Below are 16,593 nucleotides of genomic sequence, written 5' to 3' on the forward strand. Positions count from 1 at the left end.
AAGATTAGAGATAATGGAGTATTCATTTCCCCTCAGTTTCTTATTTTTCTTTCAGAATTTTGTTGGGTGTTTTTTTCAAGCCCATATAAATGGTAATATTTATTTTTCTCATAGTCATTTCTTAATATCCTAAAGAAACAAACATAAATTTCCATTATTTTAAAATACATGTCATGTCTTCTTTTTATTAATATATGGATTATTTACAAATTTCCCTAAAATTTCTAGTTTTGATTTTATTTTTCAGTTGGTGCCCTCATGATTATCTTTGAAGCTGAGAAGTCAAATAAAACACCTATATATTAGTTGGAAATCTCTTCATGAAAATGACACAAATTTCACATCATTGTCATCTGCATAATTATAATTGTTTTATCTTTAAAAAGTAAGCCTGTAAAACTTGAGGAACTTAATCTTAGACTTATTTCATATGTCACCTTTTTCCCTTTCCCATTAACTTAGATGAAAAGGTAGATACACAGTTCACCATTTGGTCAAAAAAAAATGACCACAGAAATTTTGATAGAGTAGCTTTGAGCTCTTTGTTTCTCATGCTGTAGATAAATTGATTCAGCATGGGTGGAATTATGGAATACATTATTGTAATTATAAAATCCAGATGTGATGGTCTGTTAGAAGTAGGTCTTAGGTAAGCAAATGAACCAGTAAACAAAAATATGGAGAAAACAATGAGGTGAGGTAGGCAAGTGGAGAAGACCTTTTTTCTTCCCTGAACAGAAGGAATTCTCAGAACAGCAGAGAAGATTTTCACATAAGTAACAACTGTAAAAACAAAACAACCAGCTGATAATATAGCATTAAACACTACAACTCCAATTTCAGTGATGTATGAACCAGAGCAGGCAATGTTAAGTAAATGTGGGATTTCACAGTAGAATTGGTTGATAATATTAGAACAGAACGCTGTTGTAAATGTTTCAATAGTGTGTAATGAAGCATTCAGAAAACTAGCTATCCATACACCACCAGCCATTATACAGCAAGCTTTCTTGTTCATTATCATTTCATACTGTAAAGGATTGCAAATGGCAACATACCGATCATAGGCCATGACAGTCAGGAGGCCCATTTCAGAGCTCAGGAAGAAAACAAACAAAAGGACTTGAGCAACGCATCCTAAATAAGAAATATGCCTTATATTCCTATGAGAATTAAAAACAGCTTTGGGGACAATGACTGAAACAGAACCAATGTCTTGTATGGCTAAGTTCATCACAAAGAAGTACATGGGAATGTGAAGGTGGTGGTCAAAAATAACTGCAATGATGATTAGAATATTTCCTATCACTGTCATTAAATAAAGTATCAGGAATAAAGCTGCATACATAAACTGTTTTTCCCAAATTTTTGAGAGTTCCAAAAGGAGAAAGACAGATGTGTGATTATCCATTTTTAAATATGAATCATGATATGCCTGTAGTAGCCAGTTTGGTGTAATGGTTGAGATACAAGTCTAGAAACTGGGAGAATGCGAGTTTTAGTCTGACATTGGGCACAGGGCCAGCTGGGTGACCTTGGGCCAGCTACTTTTCCTCAGCCCTAGGAAGAAGAAGGCAATGACAAACCAGTCTCAAAAGTCTTGCCAAGAAAACTTCAGGGACTGGTCCAGACCACCACCAGGAGTCAAGACTGACTTGAAGGCACACGCCACACAGATACACGATATGCCTAGAAAAGAATAAAAAATTAGAAGTCCATGAATAAAAGAAGAGCTGTTAAGTATTTTCCAACGCAGAAGAATTTGAAGAGCAGCTTCAGATATTAAAATGGGATGACATCATATTTTGGCTTTCCAAATTAAAAACTTAACACCTTTGGAACTTTAGGACTTAAAAGCTTAATAACTACTCCTTTAAGCTACAGCTTTTTATAACTACAGCTTTTTATATGATTTTTTTAAAAAAAAATGAAGCTGTAGTTGAAAGGCAAAGAAAGTCTACTAATATACTGAAAGGAAAAAAATGAAAAAAAAAAGCAATGGATTACTTTGGGGTAAAATATCTGATTGACTCACCATGTAGTTTTATTAAAAAAAAAAAAAAAAATCACATTGGCTTTGTTTAGCTTGCAGTTGAGATTTTATCCTGTGCAGTCATTAAATAGTTTTTTATCTACTATTTCTTGCCTTTTCCCTCAAGGATATTTAGAAAATGGTCTCCATTGGCATTATAAAATGGTCACTGTGGAATGGATTTTTTTTTTTTCTGTGCTCCATGAAACACATTATCTTTGCTGAAGAATTCTACAGGGAAAAAACAAACCAATTTGTAGACTTTATACAGTAGTGGGCAAAAGTCTTAGGCCACCATTAGATTTGTTGTTTTAGCAATGGTATAATGAACATATATAATTATTTCTCAGTCTCTTCATTAGAATACAACCAGAAAATATAGGACATTTGTATGCAGTATTCAAAACAAATATATATATATATATATATATATATATATATATATATATATATATATATATATATATATATATATATCAGGGAAAAAAAACAGCTTCCATAGGCTAAAGTGGCAAGTATTTAGTGTGACCTCCCCTTACACTAGAGCAACAGCAGGCACCTGACAGGGCAACTTATGTATGTAAACAAAGAGCAAACTGTGCTCCATTCTAGCACTGGAGATGTTACCTAGTTAGGTAACAAAATGTCTCTAAGGAACCAAGCTCAGACAACACCAAAGGCTCCACAATGAATGACCTCTTCTTCCCATATCTCATCTCTTATCCATAAACAAATCCTTAAAGCCTCATCTTTGCCCTGGTCAGGAAAAGTCAAAGTTTACCAGAGATAACAACATATCTATTTTAACCTTGTTGAAATAAGCCAACTTTATTTTCCTTCCTTTTATTTTTAACAATCTTGATCTTTAATCCCTTCTAATAATGTCCCAGAACTTGATTTTTCATTTTTTTCTTTGTCCTCTCTCACAAAATCTTTCAAAAGTTTAACAAGTCTCTTTTGTAAATCCAATATAGGGATGTTAACCAAATCACTCTTCTGGTTTGTTATTTGCATATCCCTTTTAATTATTTAGACATTGGCTAGTTTCTTTTGCATGTCTAGTGTAACATCAATCTAAAGCCGTGTTTTAATGGACACGAGGGCAAAAAAGGGGATATGAGCTAAAACTGACAAAATACTTGGGATCACAAAAGTATTTCAGACTGATTTGGGTTCTATTGTGCTTTTTATGCAGAGAGTTCTGGCTTAGTGAGATGGCAAAATGGTTTACTGAAAAAAAGATTTCCAAGAATTGAAGTCAATCCAAGTTGTTATTTTTTTAATGTGACACGTTTATAGAGATTTAGCAGTGAAGATATAAAGATCTACTTGATCTGGATTATATAATATTTCAAAAAAGATGCTAGTAAACAGCCCACCTATCATCTAATAAACTGTATAGTACAGCCAAGGATTTTCACTCATGCAGTGGATTGTAGACACTTTTTCTTTATTTGAAAACACTCAACTTCCTGCCTGACATTATATCATAATGGAGAATAAGTTCTGTTTTATTTTTGTTTTTTTCCATATGACATGACTACTTATTTCAGGGAAAAAAATAACTGATTTATAAAATAACCCCCCCCCCCCAAATAATTCCTTTAAAACTTTTTCAACCTTCAGAGACCAACTGAGTTTGACTCAGGTGTTATCTTCAGGAAGTGGTCCAAAAACTCAACAAGGAAGCTGTGACTATGTAATTAGAGCCCTTCTCCTTTTTTACATGTGCCACAATAACTATCTTGATTTTTTTCACCCCCTGTGGATACCACTGATTTGATTTCAGGTGACTATGTGACATATCCCTGTAGTATCTTTCAAAAGAATAGAAAAAGGTTTGTGTTTGTGTGTGTGTGTGTGTGTGTGTGTGTGTCTGTGTGTATTTATATATAATTATCCATTCACTCGTTTCCAACACTTGGCAATTTCATAAGCCAGCTCTCTCCATGATTTCTGATCTTGTACAGCGTCTTTCAGTTGCTTTATATTTTGGCCTGAGTCTGCTTTAATTACATCCAACCAGTGTGTTCTTTGGTGTCCTTGTCCTCTTTTGCCACTGACCATTCCAAGCATAATGTCTTTCTCCAACGATGTGGATCTCATGCATGTCATGAGTACAGATGGTGAGCAGAAGGGGGCCCCTATCCAGGGGGAAAAACACATGCATAGTTTATAAGCTTTGAACTTTCCTTCAAAGAAACTCAGAGCAGACCCGAATTGAGTTTTGGATTTATCGGTGTGGGATTCTCACGCACCTTCAGTTTGGCAGGATTTTCTATCTACTAGAGCATTCAATAAACTAGAGACCAACTCCCTGTCTCAGCATGGTACTTCACTCTAAGTTGGGACATGACATGACCAAAGTAACTAAGTCTAAGTTTTATTATTTTTCCTTCTAGTGAGATGACCAAGTTTTATGTGCTTCAACACTTCTTTATTTGTTATCTTTGCAGTCCAAGGGATGCACAAGAGCCTCCTCCAACACCATAGCTCAAATGAATCAATTTTCCTTCTATCCAATTTTTTCATTGTCCAACTTTCACAGCCATATGTAGTTATGGGGAACACGATAGTACAGACTAGTCCACACTTAGTCGTCAAGCTGACATCCTTGTTTTTCCAAATTTGATTCATACTCATCATTGCTGTGTGACCCAGCATGATTTGGTGTGTGTGTGTGTGTGTGTGTGTGCATGTAATATTCAATTTATATAGCTGCCCATCTCATATTCAAGATTTTTCCATTGCTTGCCTGCCTGCCTGCCTGCCTGCCCACCTTCCTTCCTTCCTTCCTTCCTTCCTTCCTTCCTTCCTTCCTTCCTTCCTTCCTTCCTTCCTTCCCTCCCTCCCTCCCTCCTTCCTTCCTTCCTTCCTTCCTTCCTTCCTTCCTTCCTTCCTTCCTTCCTTCCTTCCTTCCTTCCTTCCTTCCTTCCTTCCTTCCTTCCTTCCTTCTGCAAGTGGGCAGTTATATTTTTGATTCTTAGATTTAATAATCAGATTTGTGATTATTTTTTGTGGAAATATTCCACAAAAGATTTGTGGAAATATTCATTTGCATTGCTTGCTGGCTAAATGCCATAATACATACAATTGAAATTGAATTCCTTTGTATTGCTTTGCTTAAGTATACTACAGAAGTTGTGCAGAGCAGCAGTCTATGGTGCTGTTAATAAAATAAATAACTTAATCATGCACGTAATGAATTTCTATAATCCACTTTATAAGAAGTACTAATAAGTTCTGAGCTTGTTAAAGACATGTCAAGTTGAATGGGTGCTACCTGGGGCTTTATCTGGAATCTCTTGTTTAAAAAAATTCAAATCTTTTGCCAGTCTCTACTTCAGCTCCTCATGGGCAGCTTTCAAGTACTGTGGCCAAATATATGTATGTATGTACTATATGTACAGGGGAGAGACAGAGAGATAGATAGAGATCTCCATTTGTCACAGGCATTTTACCTTTAAAACTGAGGTAAACATAAAAATTATCTTGTGCTACAATTAAAACCCTTGAAAGACAGATCTAGTCTTGGTTCTTTGGATTAAAGCCAGCGTAAACAAAAGATCCAACCTCCTCCTCACCCATCTAATGTACCTCAGGGCTGCTGAACCAAACTAGGCTCCTGAAAAATGAGCCTCTTGAGGATAGTTACAAATACCCAATAGATAAAACTCTGTTTCCTTCTCTCTACCACTGCCAGGTCTGAGAAAATCCTTTTCAGACTGTTCCAGTCCAGCTTGAATACTGGTGCTTGGAACAGGAGTCTGATCTTTGAGTCCTTTCCACAGGCTGCAAAGCCTCTACAGCACTATGGAAAATCAGTCAAGAGTTGGTGAATTCCTTCTGCATGGATTCCCTGATACTGAGGAGCTACGGATATTTCATGTCATCAGTTTTTTAGTAATTTATTTGGTGGCCCTCATTGAAAATCTCATGATCACTACTGTCATTCTTTATAGCCATCAGCTCCATTCACCCATGTATTTTTTTCTAGCCAACCTTTCCTTCCAAGACCTTGGCTCCATCTCTGCCACAGTTCCTAAGTCCCTGTTGAATTCCTTGATGAACACTGAATCCATTTCTTACTCTGGATGTCTCTGCCAAGTGTTTTTCTTTGATTTCTTTGTGATATCTCACCTCTTCCTCCTTGTGGTCATGGCATATGATCGGTATGTAGCCATCTGCAATCCATTACATTATGAAACAGTAATGAACAAAAGAGCCTGCATTCAAATGGCAACCAGTGCATGGATGGGTGGCCTGTTTTATTCAATACTCTATACAGGAAATTTAGTCACACTGGAGTTCTGTTCCAGAATCATCCATCAGTTCTTCTGTGAAATCCCGCAGTTGCTCAAGATCTCTTGCTCTAACTCCTATGTTGGAGAAGAACAGGCACTCATCTTTGGTTCTTTTGTAGGGTTCATTCTCTTTGTTCTAATTGTGTTTTCCTATGTAAAGATTTTTAGAGCGGTTTTGCAAATCCCATCCACCCAAGGGAAGCAAAAGGCCTTCTCTACTTGTTTACCTCATCTCATAGTCATTTGTCTGTATATGGTAAGTGCTAGCCTTTCCTATTTCAGTCCAACCTCTACCACTTCTTCAGCATTAGATCCATTTATATCTATATTTTACTGTGTGGTACCACCAGTCATGAATCCTCTGATCTATAGCATGAGGAACAAGGAACTCAAAATGGCATTCTGGAAGCTAATTCTCCATATCTCTCCACATCCCTTATGCAAAAAGCATTCTCAGTTTCAGCTACCCTTATAACCAGTTCTAGTTGTCTATACATTTTCTAGGGATATTGTAATTAAAAAATCTTTAAATTCCATGTCCAATAGGTGAAGTAAATATGCATGCTTTTTCAGATATAAATATTGTTTGATTCTCCAGGAATCCTTCCTCAGTAAATCTACCCATTGAAAATGACATTTAAATCTCAATAATAAATTATATCCAGTGTAAGCATATTTTAATGTAAATTAATGCTTTGTGATATAGCATGGAACATAAATAAATATTATTACTTCCAGAATGAATGAATTATATTTCATTCTGGAAGTAATACAATTACTTCCAGAATGAATGTCAACTATATATTATTATTTTATGTATATGAAATTAATTCTCTGTTTAAAAAGTTATGCAACTATTATATTTTTCAACTTAATTTTAAAAGAATATGCTTATTGTATCTTAATATGATTCCAGGATGGTGTCATGTATTTTTCTTGGTTTTTCCACAATCCTGCATCCATGTCGATCTTTGGGAGACTTTAGCTGGCAAGCAAGTTTCTCATGGTTGAACTTCAAATAGGAGCATGGGAAAAAAAGATGACTAGGTATAGGATGATCTAAATTATTTGTACCCTTTTTATTGGAAGTGTAGAGCTAAAATGTTTTATCTCTGTATTTTTAAGAGGTGATCTCTGAACCCCTATTTAATGTACCCCAGAGCCTTTTCAATTTTAGTTGTTAGGCAAACAATAAGCCAAAACCATAGTGAGGTGTAAAAGAAGTCCAATAAGTTTAAAATAAATTTATGCCTAAACTGTTAGTTCTGAAATTTCACTTGTAGTCAACCATGCACCTACTGGACAACACGCCTAAAAGAAACGTTATTTTCATCACAGGAGACTGGAATGCTAAGATGGGCAGTCAAATGACACCTGGAATTACAGGTAAGCATGGCCTGGGAGAACAAAATGAAGCAGGGCATAGGCTGATAGAATTTTGCCAAGACAACTCACTGTGAATAACAAACACTCTCTTCCAACAATATAAGAGATGGCTTTATACATAGACTTCACCAGATGGACAATACCGAAATAATATTGACTACAACCTTTGCAGTCAAAGGTGGTGGACATCTGTACAGTCAGTAAAAACAAGACCTGGAGCTGACTGTAGTTCAGATCACGAACTTCTTATTGCACAATTTAGGATCAGACTAAAGAGATTAGGGAAGACCCACAGATCAGCTAGATATGAGCTTACTAATATTCCTAAGGAATACTCAGTGGAGGTGAAGAAAATATTTAAGGAACTGGACTTAGTAGATAGAGTCCCAGAAGAACTATGGACAGAAGTTCGCAACATTGTTCAGGAGTCAGCATCAAAATACATCCCAAAGAAAGAGAAAACCAAGAAGGCAAAATGGCTGTCTGCTGAGACACTAGAAGTAGCCCAAGAAAGAAGGAAAGCAAAAGGCAACAGTGATAGGGAGAGATATGCCCAATTAAATGCAAAATTCCAGCAGCTAGCCAGAAGAGATAAGGAATTATTTTTAAACAAGCAGTGCATGGAAGTGGAAGAAGACAATAGAATAGGAAGGACAAGAGACCTCTTCCAGAAAATTAGAAACATTGGAGGTAAATTCCAGGCCAAAATGGGCATGACCAAAAACAAAGATGGCAAGGACCTAACAGAAGAAGAAGAGATCAAGAAAAGGTGGCAAGAATACAGAAGACCTCTATAGGAAGGATAACAATATCAGGGATAGCTTTGATGGTGTGGTCAGTGAGTTAGAGCCAGACATCCTGAAGAGTGAGGTTGAAAGGGCCTTAAGAAGCATTGCTAACAACAAGGCAGGAGGAGATGACGGCATCCCAACTGAACTGTTCAAAACCTTGCAAGTTGATGCTCTCAAGGTAATGCATACTCTATGCCAGCAAATTTGGAAAACACAAGAATGGCCATCAGATTGGAAAAAATCAACTTATATCCCCATACCAAAAAAGGGAAACACTAAAGAATGTTCAAACTATCGAACAGTGGGACTTATTTCACATGCCAGTAAGGTAATGCTCAAGATGCTGCAAGGTAGACTTCAGCAATTCATGGAGTGAGAATTGCCAGATGTACAAGCTCGGTTTAGAAAAGGCAGAGGAACTAGGGACCAAATTGCCAATTTACACCTATCACGAAATCCTATATCCTCCTGTCCTCACTAAATGAAACGTGGGACACACTGATTTGTACCCTGGAGGCTATGCCTGAAGCAGACCTCACCCCATCGTATGTTACACAGCGCTTACTCGCTGAATGGGAGAAGAGAGAGGAAAAATCCCCCCCCCCATCTCTTCTGGAAAGCTGCAAGACCAGAAAATGAGGGAAAAGAAGGGAAAGGAACCTGAGGCCACAGCGGTAGCAAGCCAGCGATGCTTCACTTGTGGTTCAGCTGGACATTTGCAAAGAGACTGTGCCTTGAGACCCAAGAGTAGAAAGACAGAGAAGAAGAACACAAGGGCAACACAGAAGAAGGCTCTTCAGACAACCCAGATTGCACAGGTTGCTGAGAAGGGTAATTCTGATGTATGGGTGTTAGATTCTGGGGCCAGTTGTCATTTATGTAATTGTAAAAGCTCTTTTGTGTCACTGTCTAAAACTGAAAGACAAAGTGTATCTTTGGCTGATGGGTCTCTGACCAAAATTATGGGACAAGGTGACTTGTATTTATCCTGCTTAGGAGAAACTGTAAAAGGTGTGTTGTATGTGCCAAATTTACAATCAAACCTTTTATCTGTGGCACAATTGGCTGCAACAGGGTATATCATAACATTTAAGAAAAATGGTTGTGAGATACGGAAAAATGGGAAATTGTGTGCTACTGGTATGTTAAAAGACTCCTTGTACATTGTGCAAAATGCAAGGAAGCCAAGCTGCAAGGCTGCAGCTGGCAACACACCATATCATGACCAATGTGTACACCTGATGCACAGGAGATTTGGTCATGCTAATTTCAAATATATAGCACAAATGCCAGAGCTGTGTGCTGACCTAAAGATAAAACCCTGTGATAAATACTTAGACTGTGTAGTTTGCAAAGAATGCAAAACACTGAAAGCTCCTGTGAGTAAGCACAGTGACAGAGTTACAACTAGACCTTTGGAAATTGTACACTCTGACATTATTGGTCCTTTTGCTCCAAGTCTTGGATAAGCAAGGTATGCAATGACAATCATTGATGATATCTCAAGATACACATTTATCTACATCTTGAAACATAAAGATGAGGCATTTGAGAAATTTAAAAGTTTTGTGACATGGGCAAATGGAAAATTCCCTAGGCCTGTATCTGCACTCCAATGTGATAGAGGAGGAGAATACCTTTCTCACAAATTCAGAAGGTTCCTAGTGGAAAAAGGGATAGAACAAATTCTTTCTAACCCGTACAACCCTCGGCAAAATGGTGTTGCTGAAAGAAAGGGCAGAACCTTGCAAAATGTGATGGAATGCATGTTAAAAGATTCACGATTATGTTTTAAGTTCTGGGGAGAGGCAATATCGACTGCCACTTATGTTCAGAACAGGTTGAATAACTCCATGATTCAGGACACTCCATTCCATTTGTTTTATGGTGTGAAACCAAAGGTAACCCATCTTAGAGTGTTTGGTAGCACTGCTTGGGTTCATATTCCAAAACAACAGAGAAGGAAAGGAGGCCCCACAACAAAGAAAGCCATCTTTGTTGGCTATGAACAAAGCCAGAGGAGCTACAAGTTCATAATGGGAGAGAAATTAATAATTAGCAAAAGTGCTTCTTTTGCTGAACAAAACTGGGGGAGATTAAATTCTAGCTCTCCAGTTGATCTGACCACCACAAGAGAATAGCAAGGACTTGCTGATGGTGATCTTTTGCCTGATGAGGACATTAAACCAGAAAAGCAAACTGAAGATCTGTCTGATGAGATAGATGCTTCTCAGGAAAGTGATAGGAGTCAAAATTTAAGCCCTGTATTACCTTGCAGATCTCAGAGGAGTAATAAAGGCGTTCCTCCATCACGTTTTCAGGCTGAAACAGTAAAGGCTTTTCACATATTCACAGAACCTGAGTCTTTAGAACAAGTGAATGCTTTACCACCTGAGATTGCACAAAATATGCAATCTGCCATGCAACAGGAGTTAGCATCCTTGAAAGAAAATAAAACATGGAAACTGGTAAATCTACCTCCCATTGAACTCAGTCTGGGTTGTAGGTGGGTTTTCAAACTGAAAAGGGATGCTGATGGCAAAATCCAAAAATATAAAGCAAGGTTAGTTGCAAAAGGGTTCACTCAAAGGAAAGATTTAGACTTTGACAAGACTTTTGCACCAGTTACTAAAGGTGAATCAATTAGATTACTGTTAAAAGTTGCTGCACTCAAGGGAATGTCAGTTAACCACTATGACATTCAAACTGCATTTCTCTATGGTGATTTAGATCACAGATTATACATGCAGCAACCCCCTGGCTATGAAAAAGGGGAGAATCTAGTGTGTGAACTGCAGAAGTCAATCTATGGGTTAAAACAAGCTGATAGATCCTGGAACCAAAAAGTAGATGAAAAACTGCAGAATTTTGGTTTTGAAAAAGGAAAAGCAGATCCCTGTGTATATATGAAGGACAAACAAGTCAGTATGTATCTGTGCATTTATGTTGATGATTTGCTGCTGTTCACATCAACAGAAAAACAAAGGCTTGATTTTGAAGCCTGCATGAAAAGCCATTTCATATTAAAAAGCCTTGGAGTTGTGACCAATTACCTAGGTTTGGAAGTACACAGAGACAAGGATGGTAGCTTTCTGTTAAACCAACGTAGTAAAATTCAAAAGCTCCTAGAATATTTTAATATGCAAGACTAAACCAGTCTCTACTCTGATGATAATAGATTTTCAGAAAAATATAGGAGAAACTCAATTAACTGAGGGAGAGAACTATAAATCTGCAATTGGAAGTTTACTGTACATTGCAAATCACTCTCGCCCAGATATCTCAAATTCTGTGGCCATTTTAAGTAGACAGGTAGAGAAACCTACATCTACTGGAAAAGCAGCATTGAAGAGGTTAATGAGGTATTTGCAAGGAACAAAGAATTATTGCCTGAAGCTAAATGCCTCTGGAACTGAGAAATTGCAGGTTTTTGCTGATTCTGACTGGGGAGCAGATGTCAGTGACAGAAAATCCACTTCTGGGATTTTAATTCAATTTGCTGGATCTAGTTTAGGCTGGCATTCTAGAAAACAAACACTTGTTGCTCTTTCCACTGCAGAAGCAGAGTTTTATTCTCTAACACAAACCTGTAATGAGGTTACATGGTTTAAACATTTGTTAAAAGACATAGGCATGGAAGTGAACCAGCCTATAACTGTTTATGAGGATAATCAAGCTTGCATTGCTATGGCAAAATCTGAAGCCTGCAGAAGTAGAACAAAACATATCAATATTAGATATCAATATATCAAAGATATGATAAGCAAAGGAGAAATAATATTAAAATATTGTGAATCAAAAGACATGATTGCTGATATTTTAACCAAACCTCTTCCTGTACCAAGACACAGAGTTGTCAGAGAAGATTGGTTTGCAACTTAATCTATAGTGTAAAAAGGGGAGTGTTGAGGTTTTCCTACTAACAGATTAAGACTGCTATATGTGCCTAATCATTTTGGCTAGATTGTCTCCTCTCATGTGCTTCATGCAAATCACCTGGGGGAGGAGGAAACCTGCCCGGACTTGTTCTCACATCCTTTTTTTCCTCTCTGCTGATAGGTAGCAAGCAAGGCTTGCTCCAAAGGGAGCTAAGTCCTTTAAATGTTTTGCTTTTGTTTTTGCTTTCTGTAAATAAATTATTTTTATAGAAATGCTTGGTGTGTGACTTTTTTGACCTCCTGGGCTAAAGGCTTTCCCAGCATCTGCCAACATGATGTTTGATTCTGATGAGACCAGCAATATTTTAAAATTGTTCTGGGGTAAATGCCATCCCTGTATGATATTTGAAGTTACTTGCAGATCTTATCTCAACAGAAATGAATGCATAATTTCCCAATATTCTGTGGTAGAAAACACAAGAAAATTGCATTTGAGCTTCATTGAAAAGCATGATACTTTCTCACTGAATTTGCTGTCCCATTGTGCCTCATCAGTCCCAAGAAATCTATATGGATTGTGAACTCCTTTTTTTTCACAGATTCATAGAACAAAGATGTTTGAATAGGACTGATATATATCAGGGGATTACTCATATCACGATGGACTCAAAATAGACCCTGATATTTAAGAGAACCAATACACTATATTATATAGGCATCTATAAAAACAATCATGACAATGCATAAATAACAAGAAAATCCACCTGAATTTTAGAAGATATTAATGATATTTAGCCACCAACTTTGCAACATAAATTAGGACAATATCTCTTAGAAATAAAATGACTTATTCTAAATAAATAAATGGGGAATATTTAGATTTCCATTATTTAAAATTTGCCAGAAAACGATAACCTTTGGGGGGATTTAGATCTGCCATCACTTGGATTTTATTATATGTTATATGTATATTTATTGATATTATTCTGATTTTATGGTATTTTATACTGTTTTATTGTGAACTACCCAGGGTCCCCTGAGTGGGGAAGATGAGCAGTAATAAATATATAATTAATAAATAAATAAATAGATGATAGATAGATAGATAGATAACAAAGATACTTAGCTATTTTGATGTAATCTCTTCTTATCAGACTTGCAAATCAATATTTATTTCCTTGTAAAATTCTTCGGCCACAGTTACACACACTCTTGGGAAATATCCCAAGAGGTACACAAAACTTCTAATCCATAGTGCCTGCATTCTACTGCCAATGGAGAGTGGCTTTTAATAACTTTTGGGAAATGGCAAGAGAAATCAGATAAAATCTCACTGATGGTTCCACAGCATACAATGTTCCAATCGTATGTGGAAAGATCTGCATGAATAAGGGTGGTGAGTCATTTATTTATTTCTATCTCTCCCTTTCTTTCCTGCAAATATTCAACATAGGCTTTTTCTGCCCTATCCCTTGTCATTATAATTTCAGTTAAAATAGATTATTCTTCCTCAACTACCTTCATAGGCATTATTCTTCAAGTATTTTTTTTAAAAAAGAAGAGGGTGAAAATACCTTAAGTAAAATTCAATGAATTATGTTAATCTAAAGAGAAAATACGAAGTGTTATCTCTACCCATAGATTATTTCTAATTAGCATAGCAAACATAATTACTGGGTTGTTTGGATGCAGTCTACTAAGCCTGAGATCAAGGTGTATTGATTAGAAGATTCACCATGTTATCATTCAACCTAGTTTCATATCAGTGAACATGAATCAGTCTGGATATTTTGATTTTATCTGACATTCAAAATGAATCTAGTCAATTCAACAAGATATCTAACTGACGTTTTGAATCAAAGCAGTATTTATTCATGTGGCACTATCAAGGTTTTTGTGGTTTTTGTTTTGTTTCTACATTTACAAGCAGCTGAAGGAGGTTCAAAAGTGAATTAGGTCTTCAGAATGTCCGTTCTATTTTTTACACAGGAAGGCCAAGTGGTGTAGGTCATTTGGAGCTTTTCCAGATTTATTCTTTGAGGAATTCCAAAAAGTTAAAAGTAATCCCTTAAATGAGAACTCCTACAGCCTGAAGGTTGTCTGGATTTTATTAAATATGAATGTTAGAAATCACTATAAACCTGACTAGTTATAATAATGGTGAAGGAAGCAGGCCAATTTGTTTTTTCTCAAGTGCTTTTAGGACATTTCAAAAGGAACTTAAAAAAGAAACATTTTAAAAAATGATGCAAAAAACATTTCTACTATAAGCATTCACCAAACATACTTGATGTGGCTAATCCTAAAATAGAAAGAAAAATGATGTTTCTAAAGCTATTAGAAATAGCAATCAAACAGAAAATGAGAGTTTAATATTAGAGTATAGCTAAATTCACAAATGTTCAAGCCACTGACATTTTACACCTGAACACCCTCTAGAAGAATATTTTTTTCCAATTCCTCTTTCTCCCACATTTCATTTCTTCAAACTCTTTCATTCTGTTTTTATGTTCTATTGATAAGAAAAAGGGTTTGCTTTATATTACGTTGAATTTTGCTTGACAGAAAAGCAGAATTGTATCTCCCTACAATGTATTAGATAAAGAAAAGGCTCACAGAGATGTCAGAAAGAATGTGATTAGTCGCACTCCTAATTGTGTAAAAAAACACATGATGGAATATATAGTGATTTATCTCTTTCTTGTTTCTTCCCAATGAAAGTCTGATTTCTCTTCCCTACAATCCCAATCATGGAGATATTTCAGAGGAGTTCTAAGTTAATTTTAAAACTGGAAACATAAATTGTGGAGTTAGATTACAAAGTACTACCATAAAGTATGTGGATACTAAATATAGCTAAAAATATCACATAAAACTTTAAAGCAAGGAAATTGAATCTGGAGGATATTACTCTGCTGCTCAAAATATATTATATAAATTTGCAGGTTAATTTTTAATGTAATTTCTTTGAAAGTTGATCAGTTGTTCTTCTGATCTTTCTAATGTGAACTAAATTCAAAAATATTTAACAGCTGTCTTTCTCTTATAGAGATACCCTGATTCATCTTTAAAATGGATAATTACACATCTGGATTTCTTCTCTTGGAATTCTCTAGGATTGGAAACATATGGATTATGTATGCAGCTCTCCTGTTGTTATTGTACTTACTGACTGTAACGGGGAACTTCCTCATCATCATTGCTGTTGTTTTTGGCCACCACCTTCACACCCCCATGTACTTCTTCCTGATGAACTTAGCCATGCAGGACATTGGTTGGGTTTCAGTCATTCTACCCAAAGCTGTTTTTAATTGTCTTATGAATGTAAGGTATATTTCCTATTCAGGGTGTGTTGCTCAAGTCCTGTTCCTTCTCTTCTTCGTGGTCTCTGATATTCCCCTCCTTACAGTCATGGCATATGATAGGTATGTTGCCATTTGCAATCCTTTACAATATCAATTAGTAATGAACAGGAAAGCTTGTGCCAAAATGGTTGGCTGTGTGTGGCTTGCCAGTTTTCTCAATGCTTTACTGCACACCACTGAAACGTTTACCACTCCTTTCTGCTCTAATGCTGTCAATCAGTTTTACTGTGAAATCCCCCATTTACTTAAGATTGCCTGCTCTGGTTTATATAAAACTGAAATTGGACTTCAATTATTCAGTGCTATAATAGCATTTGGTTGTTTTGTTTTTATTGTTGTTACATATGTGGAGATCTTCTCCACTGTTCTGAGAATTCCTTCTGTTCAAGGAAGGAAAAAGGCCTTTTCCACATGTCTGCCACACCTTATTGTCTTCTCCATATTTTTGTTTACTGCTTGCTTTGCTTATTTAAGGCCCCTTTCTAACACACCACCAAACCTTGATTTCATAATTACCATAATGTATTCCATTGTTCCACCCCTGCTAAATCCATTAATCTATAGCATGAAAAACAAGGATATCAAAGTTGCTCTTTCAAAAATTCAGAGGCCATTTCTGTTTGAAAACCTGTGATCTTTGTTTTTATGCAAGTACATTTATTTATTTATTTATTTATTTATTTATTTATTTATTTATTTATTTATTTGATTTGCCACCGCCCATCTCCCCCCAAAGGAGATCTATATTAATGGTAAATGGGGCATGGGGAATGAAACTAATGTTAACATTCCCAGTTTTTGAAGAATAATTATCCTAAACTAAAAAAGTTATCACGA

General features: G+C 36.2%; 3 protein-coding genes across 3 annotated transcripts; 2 read left to right on the top strand and 1 right to left on the bottom strand.

Annotated features, from left to right (window-relative positions):
• Positions 1 to 433: 433 nt before the first annotated feature.
• LOC134496605 (olfactory receptor 14I1-like) lies at positions 434 to 1,411 on the bottom strand. The gene has a single exon (XM_063302320.1). The coding sequence runs from the start codon at positions 1,409 to 1,411 to the stop codon at positions 434 to 436; it is 978 nt and encodes a 325-aa protein (XP_063158390.1).
• Positions 1,412 to 5,845: 4,434 nt separating this feature from the next.
• LOC134496606 (olfactory receptor 14A16-like) lies at positions 5,846 to 6,811 on the top strand. Its single transcript, XM_063302321.1, has one exon. It carries the CDS (start codon positions 5,846 to 5,848, stop codon positions 6,809 to 6,811), a length of 966 nt encoding a protein of 321 aa, XP_063158391.1.
• Positions 6,812 to 15,463: 8,652 nt separating this feature from the next.
• Positions 15,464 to 16,390, top strand: LOC134496607 (olfactory receptor 14A16-like). Its single transcript, XM_063302323.1, has one exon. It carries the CDS (start codon positions 15,464 to 15,466, stop codon positions 16,388 to 16,390), a length of 927 nt encoding a protein of 308 aa, XP_063158393.1.
• Positions 16,391 to 16,593: the final 203 nt, after the last annotated feature.

Source organism: Candoia aspera, chromosome 4 (assembly GCF_035149785.1).
Source record: "Candoia aspera isolate rCanAsp1 chromosome 4, rCanAsp1.hap2, whole genome shotgun sequence".
NCBI lineage: Eukaryota > Metazoa > Chordata > Lepidosauria > Squamata > Boidae > Candoia > Candoia aspera.

Excerpts from the sequence above, each read along its gene's own strand:
- LOC134496607 (XM_063302323.1), top strand. The coding sequence starts at position 15,464 with ATGGATAATTACACATCTGGATTTCTTCTCTTGGAATTCTCTAGGATT.
- LOC134496605 (XM_063302320.1), bottom strand. The coding sequence starts at position 1,411 with ATGGATAATCACACATCTGTCTTTCTCCTTTTGGAACTCTCAAAAATT.
- LOC134496606 (XM_063302321.1), top strand. The coding sequence starts at position 5,846 with ATGGAAAATCAGTCAAGAGTTGGTGAATTCCTTCTGCATGGATTCCCT.